Source organism: Rousettus aegyptiacus, unplaced genomic scaffold, assembly GCF_014176215.1.
Source record: "Rousettus aegyptiacus isolate mRouAeg1 unplaced genomic scaffold, mRouAeg1.p scaffold_m13_p_6, whole genome shotgun sequence".
NCBI classification, from domain to species: domain Eukaryota; kingdom Metazoa; phylum Chordata; class Mammalia; order Chiroptera; family Pteropodidae; genus Rousettus; species Rousettus aegyptiacus.
In genome coordinates this window covers 57,069,746-57,092,261 of record NW_023416309.1, presented here as the reverse complement: position 1 = coordinate 57,092,261, position 22,516 = coordinate 57,069,746, and the positions used below count along the sequence as shown (strand labels likewise).

Genomic DNA, 22,516 nt, shown 5'->3' with positions numbered 1-22,516 from the left:
ACGCCCTGAGTCACCGAGTCAGGGTCCTCAACACTGCATCGCCTTGCCGTTTCCGGTGTTACAGTCTCTCCACCCTTCATGTGTCTTAAATTTCATCTAGGGTCCTCATTTAAAATGAAAGTAAGCTCCGCTTTATGTCATATGTAAATGAACCCCCTGAGAGGCCGCGTGATAATTAATCCCACACGAAGGAGCCGAAGGCCGTGGGGCCCGAGAAGGCTTTGAAGGCCGGTTAATTCTCGAGGCCCTTTCAGATGGAGTCCCCGGGAATATTCCTGGGAAGCCTTCCGCGGTTGTTCAGTGGGCCAGTGACGTCGCCGAGCTGTCTCGCTGTGCGGTCTGTTTTATTTCACGGGCCGCCCAGCTCCCCGACCCCGGGCCTGCGGCATGGAGAGCGGACTCCCTGGAGAAGCCCTCGTAGGGTCGGGGGCGGGGTAGGACAGCCTTTTCTTTACCCTGCAAGTGTGGATCTCCACCATGCCGCCTTTGGGAAGGGAAGGCCACCTGGGCCCCCGTGCAGACGCTGTGGTCCCCATGGAGTCCCAGAATGGGCGTGGGGGGCCCGCCCTCCCCCTCCAGGACCTGCCCGCTGGGCGGCCAGTGGCTGGGCCGGGTTCCGACATTGCGTGCCCCCCAGCGCCTCGCGTGCGCGCAGTCCGGCGGGGTGAGTGACACCCCTGCCGGCGACGGCGCTCTCCTGTCCCGCGGACGGAATAACGAGGCCGCGCTTCAGAACGCCTTGTTCTGTTCCCGGTTGTTTTGGATGAGCGAGGAAAGCCGTGGGGCGTTGAGAGGCGTCTCCAAGCGGATCGTGTGCACAGAGAAAGGAAAACAGATCGGAGGCTGTGTTTTTGGCAGCGCTCGCCGGCCGTTTTGGGAACACATGTTTAAAATAAAAACCCCGAGAAATCTCTTCTTGGTGTTCCAATGGTTTGCCTGTGTGGGTTTTTATTTTTCTGAGTAATTGTTATTGTTACGATTAAACAATAATAATAATGTTTGTGAATGTTGCCGCCCTGCGAGCAGGCCAGCCAGGGCGGGGGGAGAGTGGGAGTTCACGCGAGGGCCCGCGCGTGACCGTGGGCGGAAGGTTGTGCCTGTGGCTCTCCGCGGTGGCCTTTGCTCTGCTCGCAAAGACGCCATCCCCCGTGGGCACTGCCATTCCGTCTGGCTGTGTGTGGCGCCTGGCGCGGCAATGTCCCAGGCCACGTCGCTGCGTGTCTGGCCGTCCTTGTGTGTGCACCTCTCCCCGTCCACCCCGGCCCCCACGCTCCTCCGGCAGGAGTGCCCTGGCGCTGGCCCCTCAGCTCTGCAGCCCTCAGCTGTGTTGAGCACAAGAAGCAGCGAGGACAGGGCCTGCTCGGGCCTGGGCGAAAGCGGTCCCCTGCGAGTGGCCCTCGGCTTCCTCCTGGTCCATCGGCGCCTGGCTCGGTTGCACCTTCCCCGCCACCTTCTCCTCACCGTGCAAGAGGCGGCAGAGGTGGTTTCCCCACGGGGCTTCCACGCCGTGCCCTGGCGATGCTAAGCAAGTGGTGAAGGCCTGAGGCAGGGCAAAAACCAAGCGAGGGCCACTGGGACCGCAGGCTCATCACCGGTGGGCTGAGCACTGCAGAGAGACTGCAGGTGAGGTCGCCTGAGCGGAGGGCGGCCGGAGTGCTGGGCCTCTCGTTGCCATGGCTGCGGGACAGCCTTTTCCCCCCAGTAGGCATGCTCCCCTCCTCCCCGTGCTCCAGGATGGGCTGTGAAGCCTCCGCACAATGAAACCAGTGGTGTGGGACCACTAGACAGCCGACCCGAGGGTCGCCTTCGGGCGGGGTGGCCGCTCGGGCCGGAGCCCGTCTGCAGCCCGCTCCCTGGCAGCATCGAGAGAGCCCGGCACCTTCCAGGGCTGCGCCTGGGAGCAGCGGGGAGCTCCCGAATCACTGTCCCGGTCTCCCTCCTTCTAAATCGCAAGCGGCCTGTGAGGAGACCCCCGAAGACATGCGAACACCCAGCTCCTCCGGCAGGTGCCCCCCGAGATTCGCGCCCGCCGACCGAATTCACCATGGGGAAGTCGGCCATCAGGCAGTCAAAGTTAGGATCAGCGGCAGGGGGCAGGTGGCCACCAAGTGCGTCCAGGAGATACCTTGGGGAGGACAGGTCAAGCAGGGACCGTTTGGGTTGAGAATGTGTCATCTCGTGGAATCACAAGGAAATACCAGCCATACCCAAAGTAAGGACTGTTTTATTAAAGGACAGTGCCGTATTCGTCAAAAATGTCAGCATCATAAAAGAAAAAAGCCTCAGAAATGTTTCAGATTCAAGGAGGCTAAGAATAATGAGTCCAGGGTCAAGGGCAAAGAGAGGAGGAAGATGCTCAAAATCCGATTTTGATGCACAGCTCTGTGAAAATACTAAAAAAAAAAAAAAAAAAAAACCACTTGGTTATACATTGTAAGTGGGTGAATCGTATTGTATGCGAATTATTTCTCAACGTTGTTCTTTTTTTAAAAAAAGGAAGAAAGGCGGGGATCACGATTGCCTAGTGCAGCGGGGTCCCGGTCCTGGAAGGGGGGGAGATGCAGCGCAGGGCGTCGCGGAGTCAGCGGGCAACGTCGGGGCGCGAACGCAAGGGCGGAGGAGGGCGCCGCAGCCACGCGCCCCTGAGGGGCGTCTGATACCTGCGCCGCCATCGGCAGGAGAACAGCCCTGTTCGTAAGAAACACGCCATGGCGTCTTCATGGGCAAAGGCACGGTGTGTGTAACGCAGATTCGGAGAGCTCAGAAGAAACGGGTCGTGTCTGTGTGGAGAGGGACGGATGGAATGAGGCAGAGGCAGAGGCAGAGGCAGAGGGGAGGCAGAGGGAGAGGGGAGGCAGAGGGGAGGCAGAGGCAGAGGGAGGGCACAAAGGGTAAAGCGCATGGAATGAGATGCGGCCATGGACCGAGGCTCTTTGTTTTAAGTGCACATCCTTGGGCCCCAGGCCCCTGAGACGCTGACCCCTGGCCCGAGTCCAGCACTGGTCCTGCGCTGCCCGCCCTCCCCCGCCCCAGGTGTGTGCTGCCACACCTCTCAGGAAGGTTCTCCAGATGGTTCAACAGATGACATCTGCAGTGTGATAATTTAACACCTTTGTTCCTCCATTGGACTTTGAAGCTTTTTACTCTGAAACCTTCTAAATATCCTCGAGAGAAGGGAGGAGTGTATTAACTAACCCTCCCACATACCAGGGGTCCTCAGTGGAGGTGTGATGTCGCCTCCCAGGGGAGGCTTAGCAATGTCTGGAGACAGTTTTAGTTGTCACAACCGGGGACCGTCGCCGGCATCTGGAGGCTGGGGCGCCGTTACGCATCCTGCACCGCACAGCCCCCGCCACAAAGAGTCGGCGGCACCAGCGGTCAGCAGTGCCGAGGTCAGAGGCCTGAGCGGACCCCATCGCCGGACCCGGTTAAAGACGTTGCCACACTCGCTGCCTCCACCGCGCCCCCTTCTCCGAGGTCATTTTAAACACATGCCGGACATCATGCCACTGCCCGCTCCACACGTCCACAGGCATTTCTAAAATAACACGGACGCTATCTTATGGGACGGCGGCGCCGTTGGCACTCCCGGTGCAAGGAGCGGCAGTGCCCCACGACTGGCCCGGACCCGCGTGTCCTGGGCCGGACTACGTGCGCTCAGACCCCCGGGGAGTCGCGACGCGATCGTTAAATTTTGGAACTCCCCGCACTGTGGGAAGAACAAAGAGCGTTAACTCCACATTTTATTCAGCTTCTAGTTCGATCCATTTCTTCAGTCTTCTAATGCGCGGAGCACATAATTGTGTCCTGACCCCTGAGAAGCGTTGATTAATTGAATGAGCTCGTTTGTGATTATGGTATTTTTTTTTTCTTCTGTGAAACGATTAGGAGAGCTCACTGACGCAGATCATTGTAAATTACATTTTTTAATCATTAAGTACTGTACCTTCCTCCTCCTCAACATATTTTGTTATTTTTTTTTCTCCCAGACACATGGAAAGGTTTCAGCTTTTAATGAAGAACTCCTTTCTGGACCGTGCATTTAGAGTCTGAGTTTAGTAGCACACATGATGTAATCCCAATTCCCGACTTTGCGTGCAAGATTGTTGTGTGAAAATGAAACCGTTAATCCCATCTGAATTCTGGTTGCTGGATTCTTTATAGGAAGTATTCTTCTGTTTTCCTTTTTTTTTAAATTTATTTTTTTTTAAGAAACCACAATATTGTCATGTGAGAAACAGATCCGTGGCTAGGAAGCCAGAAATACTGGAAGCACGTTTGCCTTTTTTCTGGCCCCAGTTTGTCCAGAGGGGTGAAGTCATTGTTAGGGGCCGGGCGTGCGGAGCAGGTATCCATCTTTCCCGTGCGTACACGATGGCGTGGAGGCTTAGCAGCAGGGAAGTCACGTCCGGAAGGCGGAGGCTCAGACTCTTGTGCAGCCGCTCTGTTACAATGCCGATTCCAACAGCTAATTTGCCTCACTCCGAGCGAGGCGTCACCAAGATGCTGGGAGAGCAGATGATCCCAAAGATCTCACAAGTGTCGCGGCTGCCGCTTCAATCCGAGACGAAGCAATGAGTCACCTCTGCTGTGGCTTCTAACCTGTACAACCCGAGACCGCGATGCTATTTAAAAACCTCTGTTTTTTGTGACCTAGGGTCACATTTTATCATGTCTTGCATTGCTTAACTAAATCAACGAGGTAGTCCATCCATATTGCCCTACTCTAAGAACAATGAAAATAATATAAAATATTCTTGATCACCGTTCTGACTAAACTACTTAAGTGCTCGCAGACGATTAGCTGTTGGAATTAGCTAAGCTCTTTTGTCGGCTGGGAAATTAAGGCACTGTGAAAATGTTCATGTGCCCATGGAGACCACACGTGGAGGAGGGAAAAACAGTCGGAAGGCCCAGCTGTGGGAACGCCGATGGCTTCGGCCCTTACCCCGGAGGGGAACCCACCAGCGGCCCATTGTCACTGGTTGTTTTGTGGTTCTTCTCTAAGGGGTCTCAGTCGCATCGAGTCTAAATGCAAAACTGTTCCAGGTACCAAGAAAAAAAAAAATAGTCCAGTTGCTGATCAGGTCATAAGTCAACTAAGCATTTAGAGAATAGTGACGGGGAACCAGGAATATTCACCTAGGGTATTACGTGCACGTCTTGTGGTTTCTTTTATATTAAAGGGGAAAAAAAGGAAAGCAGGAATACTTCCTGTGAAGAACGTAGCAACTAGGATTCAAATGGGATTTACAGCTTCATGTTACAATTTTACTTCCAACGACCCTTCGCTGTCCCAAAGGTCCATGCTTTTTAAACGGATCTCTCGCAGGCGGAGAGACTGATGCCTGTTCCGTGCTGGTGGAAATCCGTGGCTGTGGGGGGCCTCTGCGACGCGGCCCTAGGGGTGTGAGCGGGCACCATCACGGGGCAGAGGGTACGCTGTCACTGACTGCGGCTCGGCGGCTCAGCCCTTTCTAGAAGAGGAGAAAGACGTCCTTTTCAAACCCAAGAGGGTCTGAGCCATACAGTGGCTGATGAAGAAATCTCGAGAAGGTCAGGGTCTCTCCCAGCCCAGCCACGCCCGGCGTCTCTCTGCGGGTGGCAAAGGCCTGGGAAGATGCAGAGCAGAGCCGCCTTCCAGCAAGCGGAAAGGAGCGAGTTTGATCTAACACACGTTCTGTGAGGGTGGGTCAACGTAGGCGAAGTTTTAAGACAGCTCGGCTGGCTGGTTTGCAAGTCTGCCTGGGAGCTGGCAGGCCGGCCGGCTTCCGCCGAGGCCAAGAAAATCCCCTCCTTTCCCTCCGAGCAGCAATTCATAAAAGTTTTTCATCGAGCGGCGTTGGTGGGGGGATAGGGCTGATCGGCATCCGGCTCTCTCTGGGGAGGAGCTTAGCAGGTGGCGGGGCCCGCAGCCTCGCTGGTCTCCAGCCTCAGATTCACACACACACGCGCACACACACGCACACACGCACGTGCAAGTAGCCGGAGCCACACGCACGCCAGAGCCACTTCACGCTCCAGGTTTAAACCTGTATGTCCAAAAAATGAAAAGACGTTTTGATGTACTGATTTCAAATAATCTGGCTGGACTATTCCAATGCTAGAAATTGAACGAATGCTCTTTCGATACTTTCTTTTAAGTATATTATTTACTACACAATATGAGTAAAAGGCCAGATCTGTTCTAGGTCATGGAATCTTGAGTGGCCAAAGTGTCTTTTATCTGTCAAGGTGTGTGCGTGTGTGTATGTGTGTGCATGTGTGTGTGCATGTGTGTGTGTGCGCGTGTGTGTGTGTTGGTGGTGCTGGTCTCTGTTTTGGGTGGGGGTAGAAATAAACTCAGCCTAAAACAGCAAACCAATAATGGCTCTACACCGTCTATGCGTGCCTGTGATTCTTGATCATTCCATTCTTGCAACGAACATTTATCGGGCATTTGCTGGGTTCCAGGCCTTTGTCTAAGGAAATCACAGGTGAGGCCCCTGCCCTAAGGGGGTGCATGTCTCAAGTCACAGAGCAAATAAGCAATAAAGGGTGGGGCGTGCTCCCCAGAACAGTGCAGGACCCTACGAGAGGAGTTACCAGGGAGAACCAGACTTAGAAAGGGGCAGGCAGGACGGCTGCCCCAGGAAATGTCGTCTCAACTGAGGGCGACTACGAGCTGGCCCGGCAGAGAAGTGGGAACAATGTCCCAGACCAAGGTGAGAAGGATGGCGGGCACGGTTGGTGCCTGGCCGAGGCCAGCGGGACGCGGAGAGGGGACGGCAGGGGCCAGTCCACGCCGCGGAGTTTGAATTCCGCCCCGGGTGCTGTGAGAAGCAGTGTGGGATGGACGGGGGAGGAGTAACCTGATCTGACATTTGAGATAAAAACCTGACCCTCTAGCTGTCACGTGAAGAACGACTTGGAAAGGGACGAGCCGTGAGGCCGTCGCAGAAAGTCGGGTGAGAGAAGCAGTGATTCGGACCAGAGATGGGGCAAGATGGATGAAAGCTGACAAGTTTGTTAATGATGCTGATCGCTTGCGCTTACTGAGCACGTGAGCTGGGCCAGGCGCGTTTAGAAACATTTAACGTACGCTTTCCTCGCAAGTCCCCTATCATTCTCATCTCAGAGGAAGAAATGCCAGTACGATGAGGTCAAATTTTATGCCCAAGGTCACAGAAGGAGAAAGTGGCAGAACCAGACTCGCTGTGAACCGCTGTTGCTACACGGCTGTCAGAGAAATACGTGGAGTTTAGTCTTTCTGTCTGAAGATATATGAGGCCACGCAGTCCGCAGAAACTGACTGACAGCCCTTGGGGGAGCCAGGAACTGGTGAGGGTCGGGGCCTCGGCGGGGGCGGGGCCTCGGCAAGAGGCGGGGCCTTGACAGTGATCCTAGAAGATTCCTCCCCAGCCTTCGGAGCTCTCAGTCCAGTGGGAGAGGCACGTCCTCCTTTTCAATACCTATGTGCACGATGCCAGTCATTCCGTCGGGTAAGTGCCTTTCTTAAAATGATCAACCAAGAAACTTTTGGATGAGAGGGAGGGAGGCACGTTTTTCCACGTACGAGTGACAGCCAAAGGCCGGGTGTGAGGTACGTTAGCATCTCTCAGCCTCCGTCCGTTGTCACTTGGCTGTCCTGCGACCTCGGACAAATTTCTTCACCCCTCTGAGCCTCAGTTTCTACACCCGCAAAGCGGCCGCGATGCTGGCCTCGCAGCGTCGTGGGAAGAGTTACGAAGCCGCTCGTTACGGGGTGTCCGGCCACACCTCGGACCGTGAGGGGTGCTTGGAGCACCCGCTCCTAAGTGCCGCTTGGGACGCAGGGTGCGATGGGAGCTGGGGACCTGAATCCAAGCTGACTCTGCTTTCGTGTCCAGCCCGCTCGGTATTCTCGGATAATGTTTGGCTCCGAGGAATAAACATAAACGGGCCCGATTTTTCGTTTACTGTCGCTACTGAATTTTCACACACATTTACGTGTGGAATCGTGTTCACCTTTCCTACCCTGACACGTACAAAAGAAATGCTCGTAAGGGCTTAGTCTTCAGTCTCGAGGTGAACAGACCCCGACTGGTACAGCTTCTGATCGCCCCTTTTTATTTGGAACCCCAGATATAACTGGGAAGCAGACAGAACCACACAACCCGAACCACAATGTCATCCTAACTGTGTTCAAAGTCAGGCGTTGACGTATTTAATTTAGCATCCATTTAAAGGAACATGGGCAGAAAAGGCAGACATAAGACTAAGGGGAACCAGAAGTCACGTGAGTGTGTAGCAGGGAGACCTTGGACCGTGAAGCCAACCAGCTGTGTGACCCCAGACAAGTCACTTAACCCCTCTGAGCCTGGGGTCCTCACTCAAAGCAGGCACCTCCCGACTAAGGGCTGTTGGCAAAAGTTGAAGAAAACGCTGCCTGTAAAGCACCTTCGTTCAATGAGAGCTCGAGCTAACGTTACCCCCAATGCTGCTGCCCCCTCCCCGGCTCCCCACTCTTTTCAAAAGGAGAAGCAGCATCTGAAGCTTAGAATAAATGGGTGTCATGCCTATGCTGGCAAGAAGGTGAGGAGGACGATGTCAGTTAACCCGTGAACCCCGTTCTTGAGATTCCTTCCAGGAGAAGCACGTGCCCGGCCTTATTTGCCTGTGGAAATCATCGTTTCTGGGGTTTTCCTCTTACAGCTCTGCTTTCCTCGAAGGCATGCCGACTAAACTTGATAAATCTCATACCGTGAAGACAGTCCTGTCACTTCGAGGACAGCAATAAGCCCACTTTCGAAAGACTTTCAAACTACAGAGGGTCATGAAAAAGGGGGAGGAAGTGACCCAAAGCTTTAGGCCCGTGTAGAATGACATCCGTGGGGCCGCGAAGGTGGGACCCCATCACCTCTCACCTGCTTTTATGTTTCGGCTGGAAAATGCAGTGGGCGGATCAGCCCTACTGTTCTTAAACAGAGCCTGCGATTGTCAGCCATGCCACATGTAACCCGTTCATCTTGTGCATGGAGAGAGTCATCTGAATAGTCCCAGATGACAGTAATAAGAGATTTCAGTGTAGATGCCACATGATTTGACCAAAATTCTGTGTATTTATAACTTAAAATGGAACTAGTATATTAAGAAATTATTTTGCAGGAAACTTAATTATCCCCTACAGTTTCCAAAATGCTGTATCAACAGTTTTATTTAGTATAGTTCTGAAACTAAATGAGAAAGAGCTGGGGAAAGGGAACTTTTTTTTTTTAATTCCAGAAAAAAAAAAAAAGGTTGTTTTGATCATTTTGAGTACTTTAGCAAATGGAGAATAACAAAAGAGAATCAAGTGTAAATGCCCCATTGTTCTTACAGATGTAGAGTTCTAAATAATTAAGATCCCGAAATGCTGAAATTACAACCAAAAATAATTTGAATTTCGTAGCTAAATCAAATTAAGTGCTAAGAGAAACAGCAGAAGCCCATTTTGCATTGCGGAAAAAATTATTTCAGAAGACTATAGGATGTGATTTGCCTCTGCTTATTTTTTGGCCTCTGAAACCACGTGCTGACCTTTTTTTCCCGACAAGGCCGTGTCGACCAGTGGTTAGGGCGAGGCTGACTTTGGAGCCAAGTAGAGCCAAGTTCAGTCTCCACCTGCTGGGCTGTGTGGCTTCGGACGAGTCACGTAACCTTCGCCCCCGCGCCCCGGATCGAGCCCCCGGAGGATACGGCATTGACCAGGATGGCTTTGGCCGAAGGAAAGTGATAAAGCATAGACATCCGCCAAGGTTGAGTTCTCAAAGACGCCCAAGCAAAGCTGAGACGTAGACACAGCCGGATCCCACTTCTTTTATTTCCATTCCCTCCTCTTATTTCACGCCTGAATGTGCCATCTTTATAGAGAATCGTTCAGCTGTCTGATCTCTCCGTAAAATAGTCCAGAAGAACCAATGATGTCAGCGTGAAGAGTCCCGTGATTCCGGCCAGGCTACAGTTTCCCCCAAAAACCAGAGTGAGCTCTCTTGGAATACAAAGAATCCAGTCTGGGTAGAACGTTGGTTTTCCTCTCAATCTTTCCTCTGCGTTTATGTAGCTTTGGCTGAGAGACAGATTGTTTGTAAAAGGCTATTCATTTTAGGGACTAGGAGGGTCCTGGCCGTCATTTTTAATTATGGTTTTTATTGGGTTCTGTGTGGTGTCGAAGCTCCAGGCGTTTATTCCTCGTGTGAATGTAGCTGTCTCCAAATTCTTGTAAGAGAAAATCATTACCCAAATTTATATATGAATGATCTGGTAATTTGTAAGATACTAACTTGTGGTGAAGTAAATCTTTAGCGGAAAACTAGGTTGGATCCTTTGAATGCCAAAGGGGTTTATTAGGGAGATCACTGAAGCCTTCAGTACATGTGTGATTTAATTGCAAAGAGTTTCCTTAGTGCTTGCTAGTGTAATTGACAAACAAGAAAGAGCTGTCTCAAGATGCCTTTGCATGAATATGATGCACAGAATAATTAAATCCTCAAACCATATGTATCGTTTCCAAAAAAATCATAGGAAAAAGTTGACATGTCATCAATGAGTTTTTTCATAGCCTTAAGTAATTGATGCCAATCTCTTAGGCTTCCTTTCCCTGTTTCCCTCATTTAAGTAGTTCTAAAATTGATGACAAGTTGACAGGCTTGGTCTCAATGACCTGACCGCATTTAGAATTCTTCAAATAGCAGCGGAGTGAGTGTGACCGTCCCCACCCCCACACCCTCTCCACAACCGGTGACAGCCATTGTGAACGTCACTTTTATTTTTAGGATCCAATTAGTTTAAACGCATCGTGTTCAAATTGGGTTGCTTTTCTGTAATAGAGATTCAGGGTTTGTCACCCACTTGTTCATGAAGCACTTCCTGTACGCTAGGCATTGTGGCAGGCCGAGGGATGTAGTCACTGCCCTTAGCTCTACCCAATGTGGCAGAAGACAAGCCGACAAGAAAGGAGAGGGAAGCCTTGTGGCAGCCCAAGCATGGCGAGCAGAAAAAGAGCTCCCAGAGCTGAAAGGACGGCCATGGCTGTATTTCTGTTTAAGCCACATTTGGATAACAATGGAGAGCAACAGGTTTTTTAAGGCGGAAAGAAGCAGCCATAAGGTCTTTGTGCTGAGTCATGTTTTAAAATCTTCTAATTAATTTTACTGCTGTCAAATCCCCCGCGTCCTCTCGTCCACAGCTTTGCTGACCACTGTCTGCCGAAAGGCCATCTTCTCACGTGTAGGCCGAGTGCCATGGGCCGAATGTCCTCCTGGGACGTCCACCTGCGCCGGCTCCACTCAGAAAGCCTTGACTTTCTCTCTCTCTGTTCTATGAATTTCTACACGCCCCGCTCCTGTCGGCGTTAGGTGTTCGCATGCCTTGTTCGCTCAAAATAAAACGCAGTTAAGACCAGAAATTACTGAAGCTTAATAACATGTGAGATAGATAAAGAAGATATTAAATTTTTCATGAATAGCAAATAATATAAGTAATAATGACGTAATTGGCATTATATTAAATTTTTCTTTTTCTCCTTCTTCTGCGATCATAAAGCTGACCCAGCCCCCTCCTTCCACGAGATCGCGGAGGCCACCGCGGGTCCCACCGGCACGGGGCGGGAGCTCCCGGCTCCTTCTGGCTGTCCCCGAGCCCTGTGCACCCTTCCGCCTGCTCCTCAGCAGCTTCGCCCCGTCCCCTCTCTGTCGCCGTCTCTCTGGCCTGCCCCTCAGATGACCCACCCCCTGCAAGGCCCTACCTTCCGACTTCCCATCCTGTCTCTCTGCTGCCCCTCAGGACGACTCTCGTCTGCTCAGCCCGCCCCTGTGGCTGCCCCTGTCAAGGTCCCCGGCCTCGCACGCCTTCCGGGAGCTCTGCCGTGTGAAGGCCGACCACCACCGCCTTCTCCAGACCCCTCATCTGGGCCTCGGCGCCCCTGCCCGCTCTCCCTCCCGCCCCCCACCCACGCCAGTGGCCTCGGTGCCCCTGGCCACAAGCCCGCCCAGCGGGCTCTGTGACAGCTCTGAAGAGGGACGCTTAGAAGACGGGGGTGTGAGGGCAAAAACCAATGGGGAGGTTCACCTTCTCCAACGTGATCCGTGTCCCCCTGAGCGGAGTGAAGAGTGGGGGGCGCAGGAGCAGCCGAGCACCCCTGTCAGCGAGTCGAGGGGCCGCCTGTTCTATGTATTTGGCGAGCTCTTCTCAATGCTCGTTGTTGAGCAGAACGCAGCTCAGGCCTGCCGTGAGGGTCTAGCTGATTTAAACCAGGCGCATCCTCAACATGTCGAAACCCGTACAGACAGGGGGATCACGCAGTCCGGATCCGGCGGGGGAGACCTTCAGGAAACCTGCGTGTGAGGGAAGTTGTTCTCGTCTGCTACATCTTCTGCCTTCCCGGTCTATCCCTCCCTTCCACATTTATCAGGAATCCGGTCGCGAAACCCAGCTACAGCCCGCCGAAGCAAAAGAGAAGGGTTTGTTGAGGAAGGGAGGAGGCAAAGTGGGCCCTTGGGTCACCTTGAAGATCTCCCCTTTCTGCCCTTTGTCACAGCCGAGTGGAGCTGTGTTTTCCCTGGGCAGCGTCCTCCTGCAGCAAAGGGACCAGGCTGGAGAAAGCCCTGTGAGGAGAGACCTCAGAGGGTGCTGTGGGGGAGGTTGCGATGCGTTAGCCTGGGCTCCACATTCACCCCTGGACTGGGGGTGGGGTGACCCCGGCAGAACCGAATGGTGTGAAGTACATTCTACGAAGACAAAGAAGGCAGACAGCATGGTCACCGTGCGCTGCATGTCTGCGAAGGCCAGGACTTAAAACAACTCCTGACCCAGCGCCCAGACCGTCGTGACCCAGGCTCCATGTGGGGCCCTTCCCTGCCTCACACCAACCTGGCTCCCCAGATTCCAGACCCCCGGACGTCTGGGCTTGCCCTCCTCTGCCTGGGAGTCCTGTCCTTTCCCACCCTTCTTTGCCGGGCGGCCTCCTGCTCCGTCTGCCAGCTCCCTCTGTAAGACGCCCCCTCCCACTACGCTCCGCCTACTGTGCGTCTGTTCACCCAGTAAGACTCTGTCCCTGCCCGTGGGACAGTGCTCCCCACACTGGATCATGTCTCCTCTGTCACCCCACCGGGCTGCAGTGTTCTTATTTATCTTTGTAGCCCAGCAGCCAGTACAGCTCCTAGCACATAGTAGGTGTACAGGAAAAACTTGTGGTGGTTATAGTGAAAAGGATACAATACTGCATATTACAAAAGGAATTGCAAAATAGTTTTTAAGCCTAAATAAACCCATACTTCGCTAACATCAAGATGTAGTCGATTGCATATGATCTACTTAGGGTAAATAGAATTTTCTCCTCTTTCGATTTCTCTTAGAAACTCAATATTTCAGTGTGTCCACACCTGCTACAGCTCTGCTTTTAACGGTTTGGCGGTGTTCTGAACTCTTCTTTGACACTTTAACGTTGACGCCTGGTTCTTTCACCTGCTAGAGAACCAGCAGGGGCCATGCTGTGGATCCCAAATTATTTCCCCAGCAGATGGCCCAGCCACCGACTCTAGATGGTGGAGCCCCGCCATTTCCAGGCCGGTGATTCTCCGAACTCTTTGTAGATGGGTGTGCACGCATGCCTGTTCCAGTGTGCGTGCACACGTGTGCGCCCGTGTGAGCACGTGCCAGTGCGCGCACAGCCCGTGTTTGTGGCGGAGGACTGAGGTGGGGAGAGGGGTGGCTCCACGTGCACTGTGGGGTGTTGTTCAAAGTCAAGCATCTGACGCACCTGCCCAAATCTCCCCCTGATAAGCCCTGGGTAGCCTGCTCAGGGGGAAGGTCCTTTGGGAGCCTCAGTAAAATCAGGTCCTTTGGGAGCCTCAGTAAAATCAGAGGGTTCAGACCCGGCTGCCCAGCAGCCTGGATGTTCACAAGCAACGTATCAGTGCGATTCTACACTCGGCTTTTTGTTTGTCTCCCACAGAGGTCTCATTGCGAGCGGTTTCACGGAGACTCATTATCTGCAGGACGGCACTGACGTGTCCCTCACTCGAAATTACACGGTAAGTGCCGTGGGTTCGGCCCACCCGGACACCATGCCCTCGACTCTGCAGCCGTTTCAGCCTGAGCAAACTCGCACGCCCGGCTCCTACACTTAGGTCCCAAGAAGACCTCGCATGTCACTTAGTGTTCAAGCATTCCACTGTTACTACCAGAAAACTTGATCTTGGCCAGGTATGTGCCAGGATCGTCTTCGGAGATGTGGCTTTATTGCAGGTTGACCTTGAAACCACCTTCCAAGGACTGTGGGATGCTCAGTTGAGCAAGTCCTTTCTAAAAATCCTGGCCGCGGTTAGGGATGGCTCGAAAAGCAGTCATCCCTGGGCTGAACTGGCCTGCATCAAACTTGGAAGTGCCTTAAAGAATTCAAAGGCCTTGTGTCTCTCCCTCGTGTTTGGCCCTTCGCACTTATCAACTGATAACTTCCGGCTTCTAGCAATATGGTGGGATGAGCTGCTGCAGCCCCCCAGCCTGAAAGAAAAATGCATAGAAATCCTAGGTACAACAGAAGCATCTAGAATTGATGCTGATACCTAGACAAGCTTGGAAGAGGGAGAAATTCGAAGGAAGCAGAAACAACGAGAGGATGTAAGGCCAGAGCAATAGGTCATGGGACCCCAAAGAGTTATTCGGGCCCAGAAAGAGGACTTGATTTTGGGGGGTTTGGGACAGAGGAGTGGATGTCTTTGAGAGCCCCATGGAAGGTGGGTCCCAGAGAGCTGCTTCCTTTGTGAAGAAGAAACAAGAAAAGCTCCACCCAGAGAAGGGGCAGCCGAGAGGACTGTCTGCAGGTGTCCTGGGTGGAAGAAAGATTTCATGCAAAGCGAGAGATTGAAACCCCAGGCAGCCCCACATGTGTCGTTTTGAATGGAGCGGGCAGGTGTGCAGATTTCTAAGACCTGCAGAGGGATGCAATTCCAGTCAATAAATTGGCCTCAAAACTAGTCCCAAATCAGCAACCCTGGGTCCCTTGGGCCCAAGCTGAAGCCAACCCGAAATGATTTTATAGGGATGTTTCTGCAGCCCCGATTATATAAGAGGCCCATGCCAGGGAAAAAAAAAAAAAAAAAGAAGGAAAATATTAAAGATGAGCCCCAAATCAAAATTATAAACCATACAAGGAAAGCCATTATAAGCGAGCATTGGTGAACAAGAGAAATGAGAATTAGCACCTCTGGGAACGCAAGATAATAGAAAAATCAGAATTATTTTTAAAAGAACAGAATAAGCCGAAAAGAATTCCAGAGTAAAAATACAGGGCGGGGGTGGGGGGCTGAATAGGAAAGAAGCAATGTCCGAACAGATGAGAATATCCCCAAATTGAAGAAGGACATGAGTCCCCAGAAGGAAGAATGAAAATCAACCCACTCCAGGCTGGTGAACCTGTGGGACCAACGAGAAAAATCTTAAAACCCCCCGAGAGACAAGACGGGTTTGTACAAAATGACTGTGGAACTGGCAGCTGACTTCTCGGCAGCAGCTCTGGAGCCGAGACTTCAGAGAAAGGAGGAACATTTCTGCCACCCTCAACCCTGCACTCGAACTACTCCACAAGAACTAGAGTGCAACACACTTCCACACAAAGACGAGAGAGCGTGCTGCTCTCGGATGCGGCCGAAGAGTGTTTCGGGTAGAAGGAAACGGAACCCAAGACGCAAGGGCAGAACTCTGCCGGCAGCAACAAGCCGAACGACCGTCTGTACATCGACCCGAATCCGCCGCTAAAACCGCAGTCGCAGCAGTAGTGAGTCAATCTGGACGTTTTCAAACAAGATGAGCGAGTAGATTAAAACAGGTTAAGAATTTGTATTTCACTGGAGAACAATAGAGGTGCCGATCCGCTTTGGATTTTGATAAGTGTGTATCTCGCAAATTTAAGAATAACCATCGAAAGGGTAGAAAAACAGAATGTATAATTCCAATTAATAGAGGGTGAATAAAAATAATATGTCCACCCAAGAGATGATAAGAAAGGAGAAAGAGGATGAAAAAGTAGAATAAATATGAAACGAAATAATAAGATAAAAACGAGTCAACATATTAATCTCATTGTACATAAATGGATTAAATCCGTTAAAGTAAAAACAGATTTCCTGCTTAGAACTTAAAAATAAAATTCGGCTGCTTAATTTTTACAAGATTCACCCTCAAAATACAAGATGGTTATCTTAACCCAAAGAAAGTTACTGTGGTGCTGTGAATATCAGACAAGCTAGACCTTAAGGCAAAAAAAAAAAAAGGCATTATTAGGGATAAAGAGAGTCATTACTTAATGATAAAAAGAATTGAGGAGAATGGTAAAAGAATTATAAACTTATTATGTACCAGCAAAATAGTCTCAAAACATACAAAGTAATAATTGGGACAATTGCAACAATGAGTTGATAAATCTACAAACAGAGATAGAAATCTAAATATACCTTTCTCAAAAATGAAGATTTTTTAAATGAGCAAAAATAAATGAAAAGGTAGACCAAAAAAAAAAATTGAGGGAGTCAATTAAACCTAAAGCCGATTCTTTGAAAATATGAATAAAATGGATAGCACACAAATTTAATCAAGGGGGAAAAAAGAATTCCCAAGCAAACAATTTTAGAAATACAAAGAGCAATGTAGTTATTGTTATACAGATTTTTTTTTAATTACAAGAATATCATGAGCAATACTAACCAATTTTTAAGTGTAAATTCTTAACGATGGTTCAAGATAAAATAGAAAAATTTAAATATAACTATATAAAGAAATTAAATCAATAATAGTATTTCTTAAATCGACCCCCAAAATAACATCAAATCCAAACTATTTTATCAGGTCAGTTTCATCAAACCTTAATATGAAGGAACAAATAGTTCCTGAGAACTGAAAAAAATAAAAAAAATGTAAGGCAGGGAGAGAAGAACTACCAGGATTAGAAAAAGGGCGCACACGAAATCATGTTACAGACTAGTTTCACTTATGAACATAGTTGCAAACATACAAGGTGTTTGCGAACCATGCCATGCACATATTTTAACAAATACTTTATGGCTACATGTTACGTAGCTGAGGAATGAAGATACTACAACATTAGGGCATCTGATATACAATTCCACATATTAATATCTTCAGATGAAAAGTTTTATTATGGTTGATATTATTTTTTCAATTTAATCCATACTATATATTATGTAGATTATAAGAGAGTTTATGGGTGGGAAATATTTCTTATATCTCCCTTCTGCTCCCAAAGAGCCCCATGTAGCATCTCGCCTACACTAGGTTTTCCAAAAATAATTCGTTTAGCCATTGCCGCACGTTAGGCCAGCCGTCCTCGACCTTCGTGACCCCAGGGACCGGCTCTCCTGTGAGAATCTAATGCCTGGTGATCTGAGGCGGAGCTGAGGCGGTGATGCTGGCACTGGGGAGCGGCTGCAGATGCAGATGGAGCTTCTCTTGCTTACCTTCCATTCACCTCCTGCTGTGTGGCCCGGTTCCTTACAGGTCATGGACCGGTACCGGCCCACAGCCCGGGGTGTGGGGACCCCTTTTTTAGGTGATGCCATCCAGAATTCATTCATTCAGTCACTCAGCAGACACTTAGGAAGCACCTTCGCAGGGCAGACACTGTTAGGCTTGGGAATACAGGCTGGATGAAATGTGCTCCCCGGCGTATAACTTCTGCTGGAGAGGCGGGGCCTTAAAAAGACGAAAGTAATTCTGTTTTAATATAATCACTACGATAAGAGGTACGCACAAAATTCCATTGGAACTTTGCACAGGCTGGGGTTAGGTTTAACTTGTCAAAGGCCGTTTCACTGAGAAAGTGCTTTTTAATCTAGTTCTTTAAAAATGGATAAAGAAGAGGAGAAAGATTGATATGAAACCCTTTTGCAGTGAGGAATTTCGACTTTATCTTACTGAAAATTGAGAGCCAAAGAAAGTTTCATGCCGGGGACTGGCACGTTCAGTTCTGAGCTCGAGAAAGGGTCTCTGGCGTCAGAGTAGGAACACCGGCAGGCGGAAGGCAAGGAGATTCGTCGAGGGCCTCTCGTCGTCAAGGAAGCTTATGCCTCCAGAAGTGGGCTGTGCGGTGGATGGAGCCGGTCAGGGTCGAGAGAGCTTGAAGGGGCAGAGGAGACAAGGCTAGGTAGTGAATGAGGGGGTTGTCGCCTCTAGTGCTTCCCTTCGTTTAGGCCATCGGGCGAGTGACCCGTTTCCCCCTGGCACGGTTAAGAAGCAGTCGTTGGCCTTGGAGGGCGGAGGGGACGATGAGTTTGTTCCCATTGAGTTCGTAGCCAAGTACGTGTGTTCAGTACGGCTGGGTTTATGGCTCTGAGACGGGAGAAAGATGGAGGCTCCGCATGGACAGCTGAGGGCCAGGCTCAGACTTAGGCGCCAGCGATGCCGCGACTCTCTTTCCTCGCCCCGCAGTCCTCCCTCAGCAATGGCAGCTGAGACGTGCCTGCTCCCCCCGTGAAGCAGTCAAAGTGACAGTGAACTGCAGCCCCGGCTTCCCCAAGAGGGTCTGAAGGCTTGGCTAGCAACAGGATGGGGTGGATAAAAGTTGGACATTTCTGGAAGCCTCACTTCTGCTCCAGTCTAAGTTGTATCCTCTAACAGAATACCCCAGAAGCCCGTTTTTTAAAGGAAATTCGGCTGATACTATATTCTGATCTTCATCTGACTCTGAATCTGGCTTCAGTAGGTAAAGCGACCCACGGAAGCTGGGTTAAGGGACACCCCAAACTTCCAGAAACTACGAGCACATACCACTGCTCTACTTAGGAAAATGCTGACTTTCCTCGTAACCCAGCAGCCACCTCCCCCCTTCCTGCAGTGCCTCTCTGAGCTTCGGCCACGGGATGGAAAGATAAGGAGTGAACGGTCCTGTTCACGGAATAAAACCCACAGCCCTAGGCGGCGGGTCCCGGGCAGACCCCGCAGGGGGGCCTCGCGTGGTCTCCCACGGTAAGGAGGCAGATGCGGCTTCTGCAGCTTCGCGGGGGTCGTTCTGATTGAATCAGGCCGGAAAACAGAAGGCGATGTGCTGACTCATCTCCTTGTCCCCTACGGTCGGCACACGATAGATTTTCCTAAGTTTAAAATCATACATAAAATAAGAACCACTTTTTGGCTATCATTTTTTTTTTTTTTTTTAATCTCTCAACCATCAGTATAAGCTGGTTGACAAGCAGAGTAGTGGCTGATTTTAATTTTGGAATTGATCGCTGGTCTTTTATCTCTCCATTGTCATGACAGGATGAAATATTTGTGGCTTAATCCTTTGCTGGCCACATCTAAGGGGAGATTATGTTTTATATTGTCACTTTTAATAAGGCCTGTGGGAGACAGCACACGTGACGTTTATGCTATTTACATCCCGAAAGACAATTCTGGGAAAAGCCAGAAGGGCCCTCCAGAACGTCTCCTAAAGGTCATCAGTGCTTCGGCAGAAATGCATCCGTGTGCTCATCTGTCACACACGTGTACGTGAGCACGTGACCGCCGCCAGGCACCGTGACCGCCTCTGAGAACACAGTGAGGATTAAACGCAGACCAGGGGCCACATGGGAGGGAGGAGAACGACGTGTTTCCGGGGGTCCCAGACTTCGTGGAGACCCGTGCAGCGCGTGCTGTGGCAAAGGCCGGGGCCGTGGTCTGGCCCGCGGGACCGGGGGAGGCTCACCGCGGAAGGGCCGTGTCGCCGGGGTCTGAAGGCTGAGGAGGCGTGAACCGGCCGTGACCGAGGGGAGGACATCCCAGGCCGAGGCCGAGTCTTACTTGGAGGTGAGGAAGCGTTTGAAAGCTGACGAGGGCCAGAGCGCGGAGGACCCCGAGGTCCCGGGGAGAACTCCGCCTGCTGTGGAAGAATGCCGGGTGGCCACCAGAAGGTGTGGACCGAGGGGACGCCCTGCGCAGGTGCGGGCGTCGCGAGCCCCGCCTAGCGCGCGAAGGTGGTCAGAGGCGGCGGGAGCAGCCCCGGAGCCGGCTCAGGCCGCGGACCCTGCGGGACGGCGGGAAGAGGCGAGGCCCCAGGGCCACGGATGGGGGGGGAGGGGGGGGAAATGGCCGACCTTGTACACGGGAGCAAGGCCCGAAGGCCTCCGTCTGTGGCATTGTTTCTCACCGAAAATGTGGGTGAAACATTCGCTGTGACAGACCTCGACAGGGGACCAGTCGGTGCTTGCTGAGCATGGCCGTCGGACGGGCCTGGGGTCCACCGGCTGGGTCAGAAGTGGCGAGTGGGTGACATGGCGTCCATTCCCACACCGCTGCTTCCTACCACGGAGGAGGAGAACCCCGTGCAGGTGGCTGGGCCTGGGCGTGGCTGGGCACAGGGCGCCAGGGAGCCGCCACGGTGGGTCACGGTTAGAGAGCAGCCGGCCGCGAGGAGGCGCAGGTGGCTCTGGAGGCGGCGGGGAGCCGAGGACCATCCGCAGTCCATCTGTGTGCCTCGGCGAGCGAGGCCCATCGGTCAGCACAGCCTCGGAGGCTGGGTGCGGTTCCCGCGCCGTCTCTGCGCTCTGCACACGTCTGACTCGCCGGCTCGGCCAGGCTCCCTCTCTCACACGGCCGCTCCGGCCTCCCCTGACCAAGGCGCGAGGCGCTCTGCAGCGCCCGCCCGCCGCCCCGTCTGCTCCAGCTCAGGCCGCCCCTCCTGCCCTTTCCCCCCTCCTCCACCCTCACCGAGGGTTCATTCGGTCCCCACTTCTGCCCGATCCATCCTTCTAGAATATCTTCCTGTGTGTGCCGTGTTCCATGGCACTCGTACTTTAATCCTCCCAAAGCATTAATAGCTCCCCCAACCCCCCTTCAGCCAAGTTCAGATTCCTTAGAGCAGCAGCCACATTCCACAATGGCCACGTGCCCTATGTTTTCATGCATGTATGCATTCATTCATTCATTCATTCACACGCTCACTCGACAGCAAATGCTTGTTGAGTATCCAACGTGACGACATGGCAGCTAGCATTACGCCAGCGTCAACAACACGCAGGGCACCGTGCAGAGTGCTTTCTTATCTATTTTCATGTTTGATCCTCACGCTAAATCAGCATTGGCTCTTTTGATACGCAGCTGTGGACTCTGAGACATAGAGGGGTTAAGTCGCCAGATCAAGCCCAGCCTGATGAGGATTCAAAGCCACGTAGGCCAGCTCCCGACTCCGGGCTCCTAACCACTGTGGCGCCTGGTTCACTAGGACTGGAACGCTGAAGCGAGGTCTCCTTCACGTGTCCGTGGGGGTGGCGTCTGCTGTACTGCAGTGAGTCCATACGCCTATAGCAAGGTGGATTAGGGGACGGACTGGCATGCATTCGCAAAAAGAGGCTCCCAGCGAACACCTCCAGGGGATAGCAGGGGATGTCCAGCTGAGCTGCAGTCCTGGGATGTGGGGAGAGGACAGGCCCGGCAGCCGTCTGGGAATTCTCCAAGTGCCTCGCTGGGAAGCCTCACTGGACTGAGTCAAGGTCCAGCGCTTTGTGGCTGTGTGAAGAAGCGAGGAGGACACATGGTCCCTGTCCTCGGAGAACAAGCCGTCTGACTCCAGATGGCATGACGGGCCATGACGAGGATGCTTTAGGAACTAAACAATGGAAGAGCCAAATCCACGTGGGTTTGGAATGAGTGTCGGAGGAGCTCCAGGCTTTGGTGACCTTCCTCCTCTAAAGCTGCCAGGACAGCGGATGCTCTGCAACAGGCCTTCTGCCCCGGGGGCGGAGTGTGCAGAGCTCAGGCTCGCGAGCCAGGGAGGAGGGCGGCCCAGGCCTGAGTCTCAGCCCGCACGCGTAACCAGCCGCGAACGTGAACACGAACCAGACAGATGCGGAACTTGGAGCGCGGTCAGGCCTTCAGGACAGCGAGCCGGCTGCAGCCGCCGCTCTGTTTTGGTGAGCAATTCGCAACAACTCTTAACCGCCCCGGAGCACATGTTCCTTCTGAAGTCCCCCGTAGATCACGATAATGGAACGGAACGTGGGCTATGGGCAGCGGAGAGGTCGATGAGCCGCGCCAAGGGCAGAGTTCTTACGACGCGTACGTCTCCGTGACATAGTGGCTAGCCCCCCAGCCCTTCCCTTCATCTGGGGGATCCACACAAAGTCCCACGCAGCATTCGAGATGATTCAGAGCTGAGAGTTAGGAGCCAGTGAGGGAGGGCACGAAAATCAGACTCCTTCCTCTCTCAGGGGTCAGTTTCTCTCACACGTGCGCATTCATTCATTCTACAAACAGACGCTGAGCTGGGAGCCAGTGCAGAGGGAAACAGCCAGGTGGAAAATAGACCTTACAGCGTAATAGATTTAAAATACATATTTTCATGTTCCAGATCTGTGACGTTTCACAAATCACTTCCTCACGCACTGTTTGTTTGATCCCTAAAACCCAGGGCGATGCGCGTCCGTCCCATTTGGCAGTAGGAAAACCGAGACTCGGTGTCCCAAACCCCGAGATCCAGCTCCAGGTCGGCGTAGGGCTCTCACGATGGCGGACATGCTCCGTCCGGGCGCAT

General features: G+C 52.1%; 1 protein-coding gene across 3 annotated transcripts in view; it reads left to right on the top strand.

Annotated features, from left to right (window-relative positions):
• Positions 1-22,516, top strand: part of ADAM12 (ADAM metallopeptidase domain 12) — a 262,371-nt gene that overhangs the window by 138,571 nt on the left and 101,284 nt on the right. For all 3 annotated transcript variants that reach the window (XM_016148241.2, XM_036222356.1, XM_036222357.1), the window contains one exon: positions 13,952-14,030. In XM_016148241.2, the coding sequence (XP_016003727.2) occupies positions 13,952-14,030 (79 nt within the window). The remainder of the gene's footprint in view (positions 1-13,951; positions 14,031-22,516) is intronic.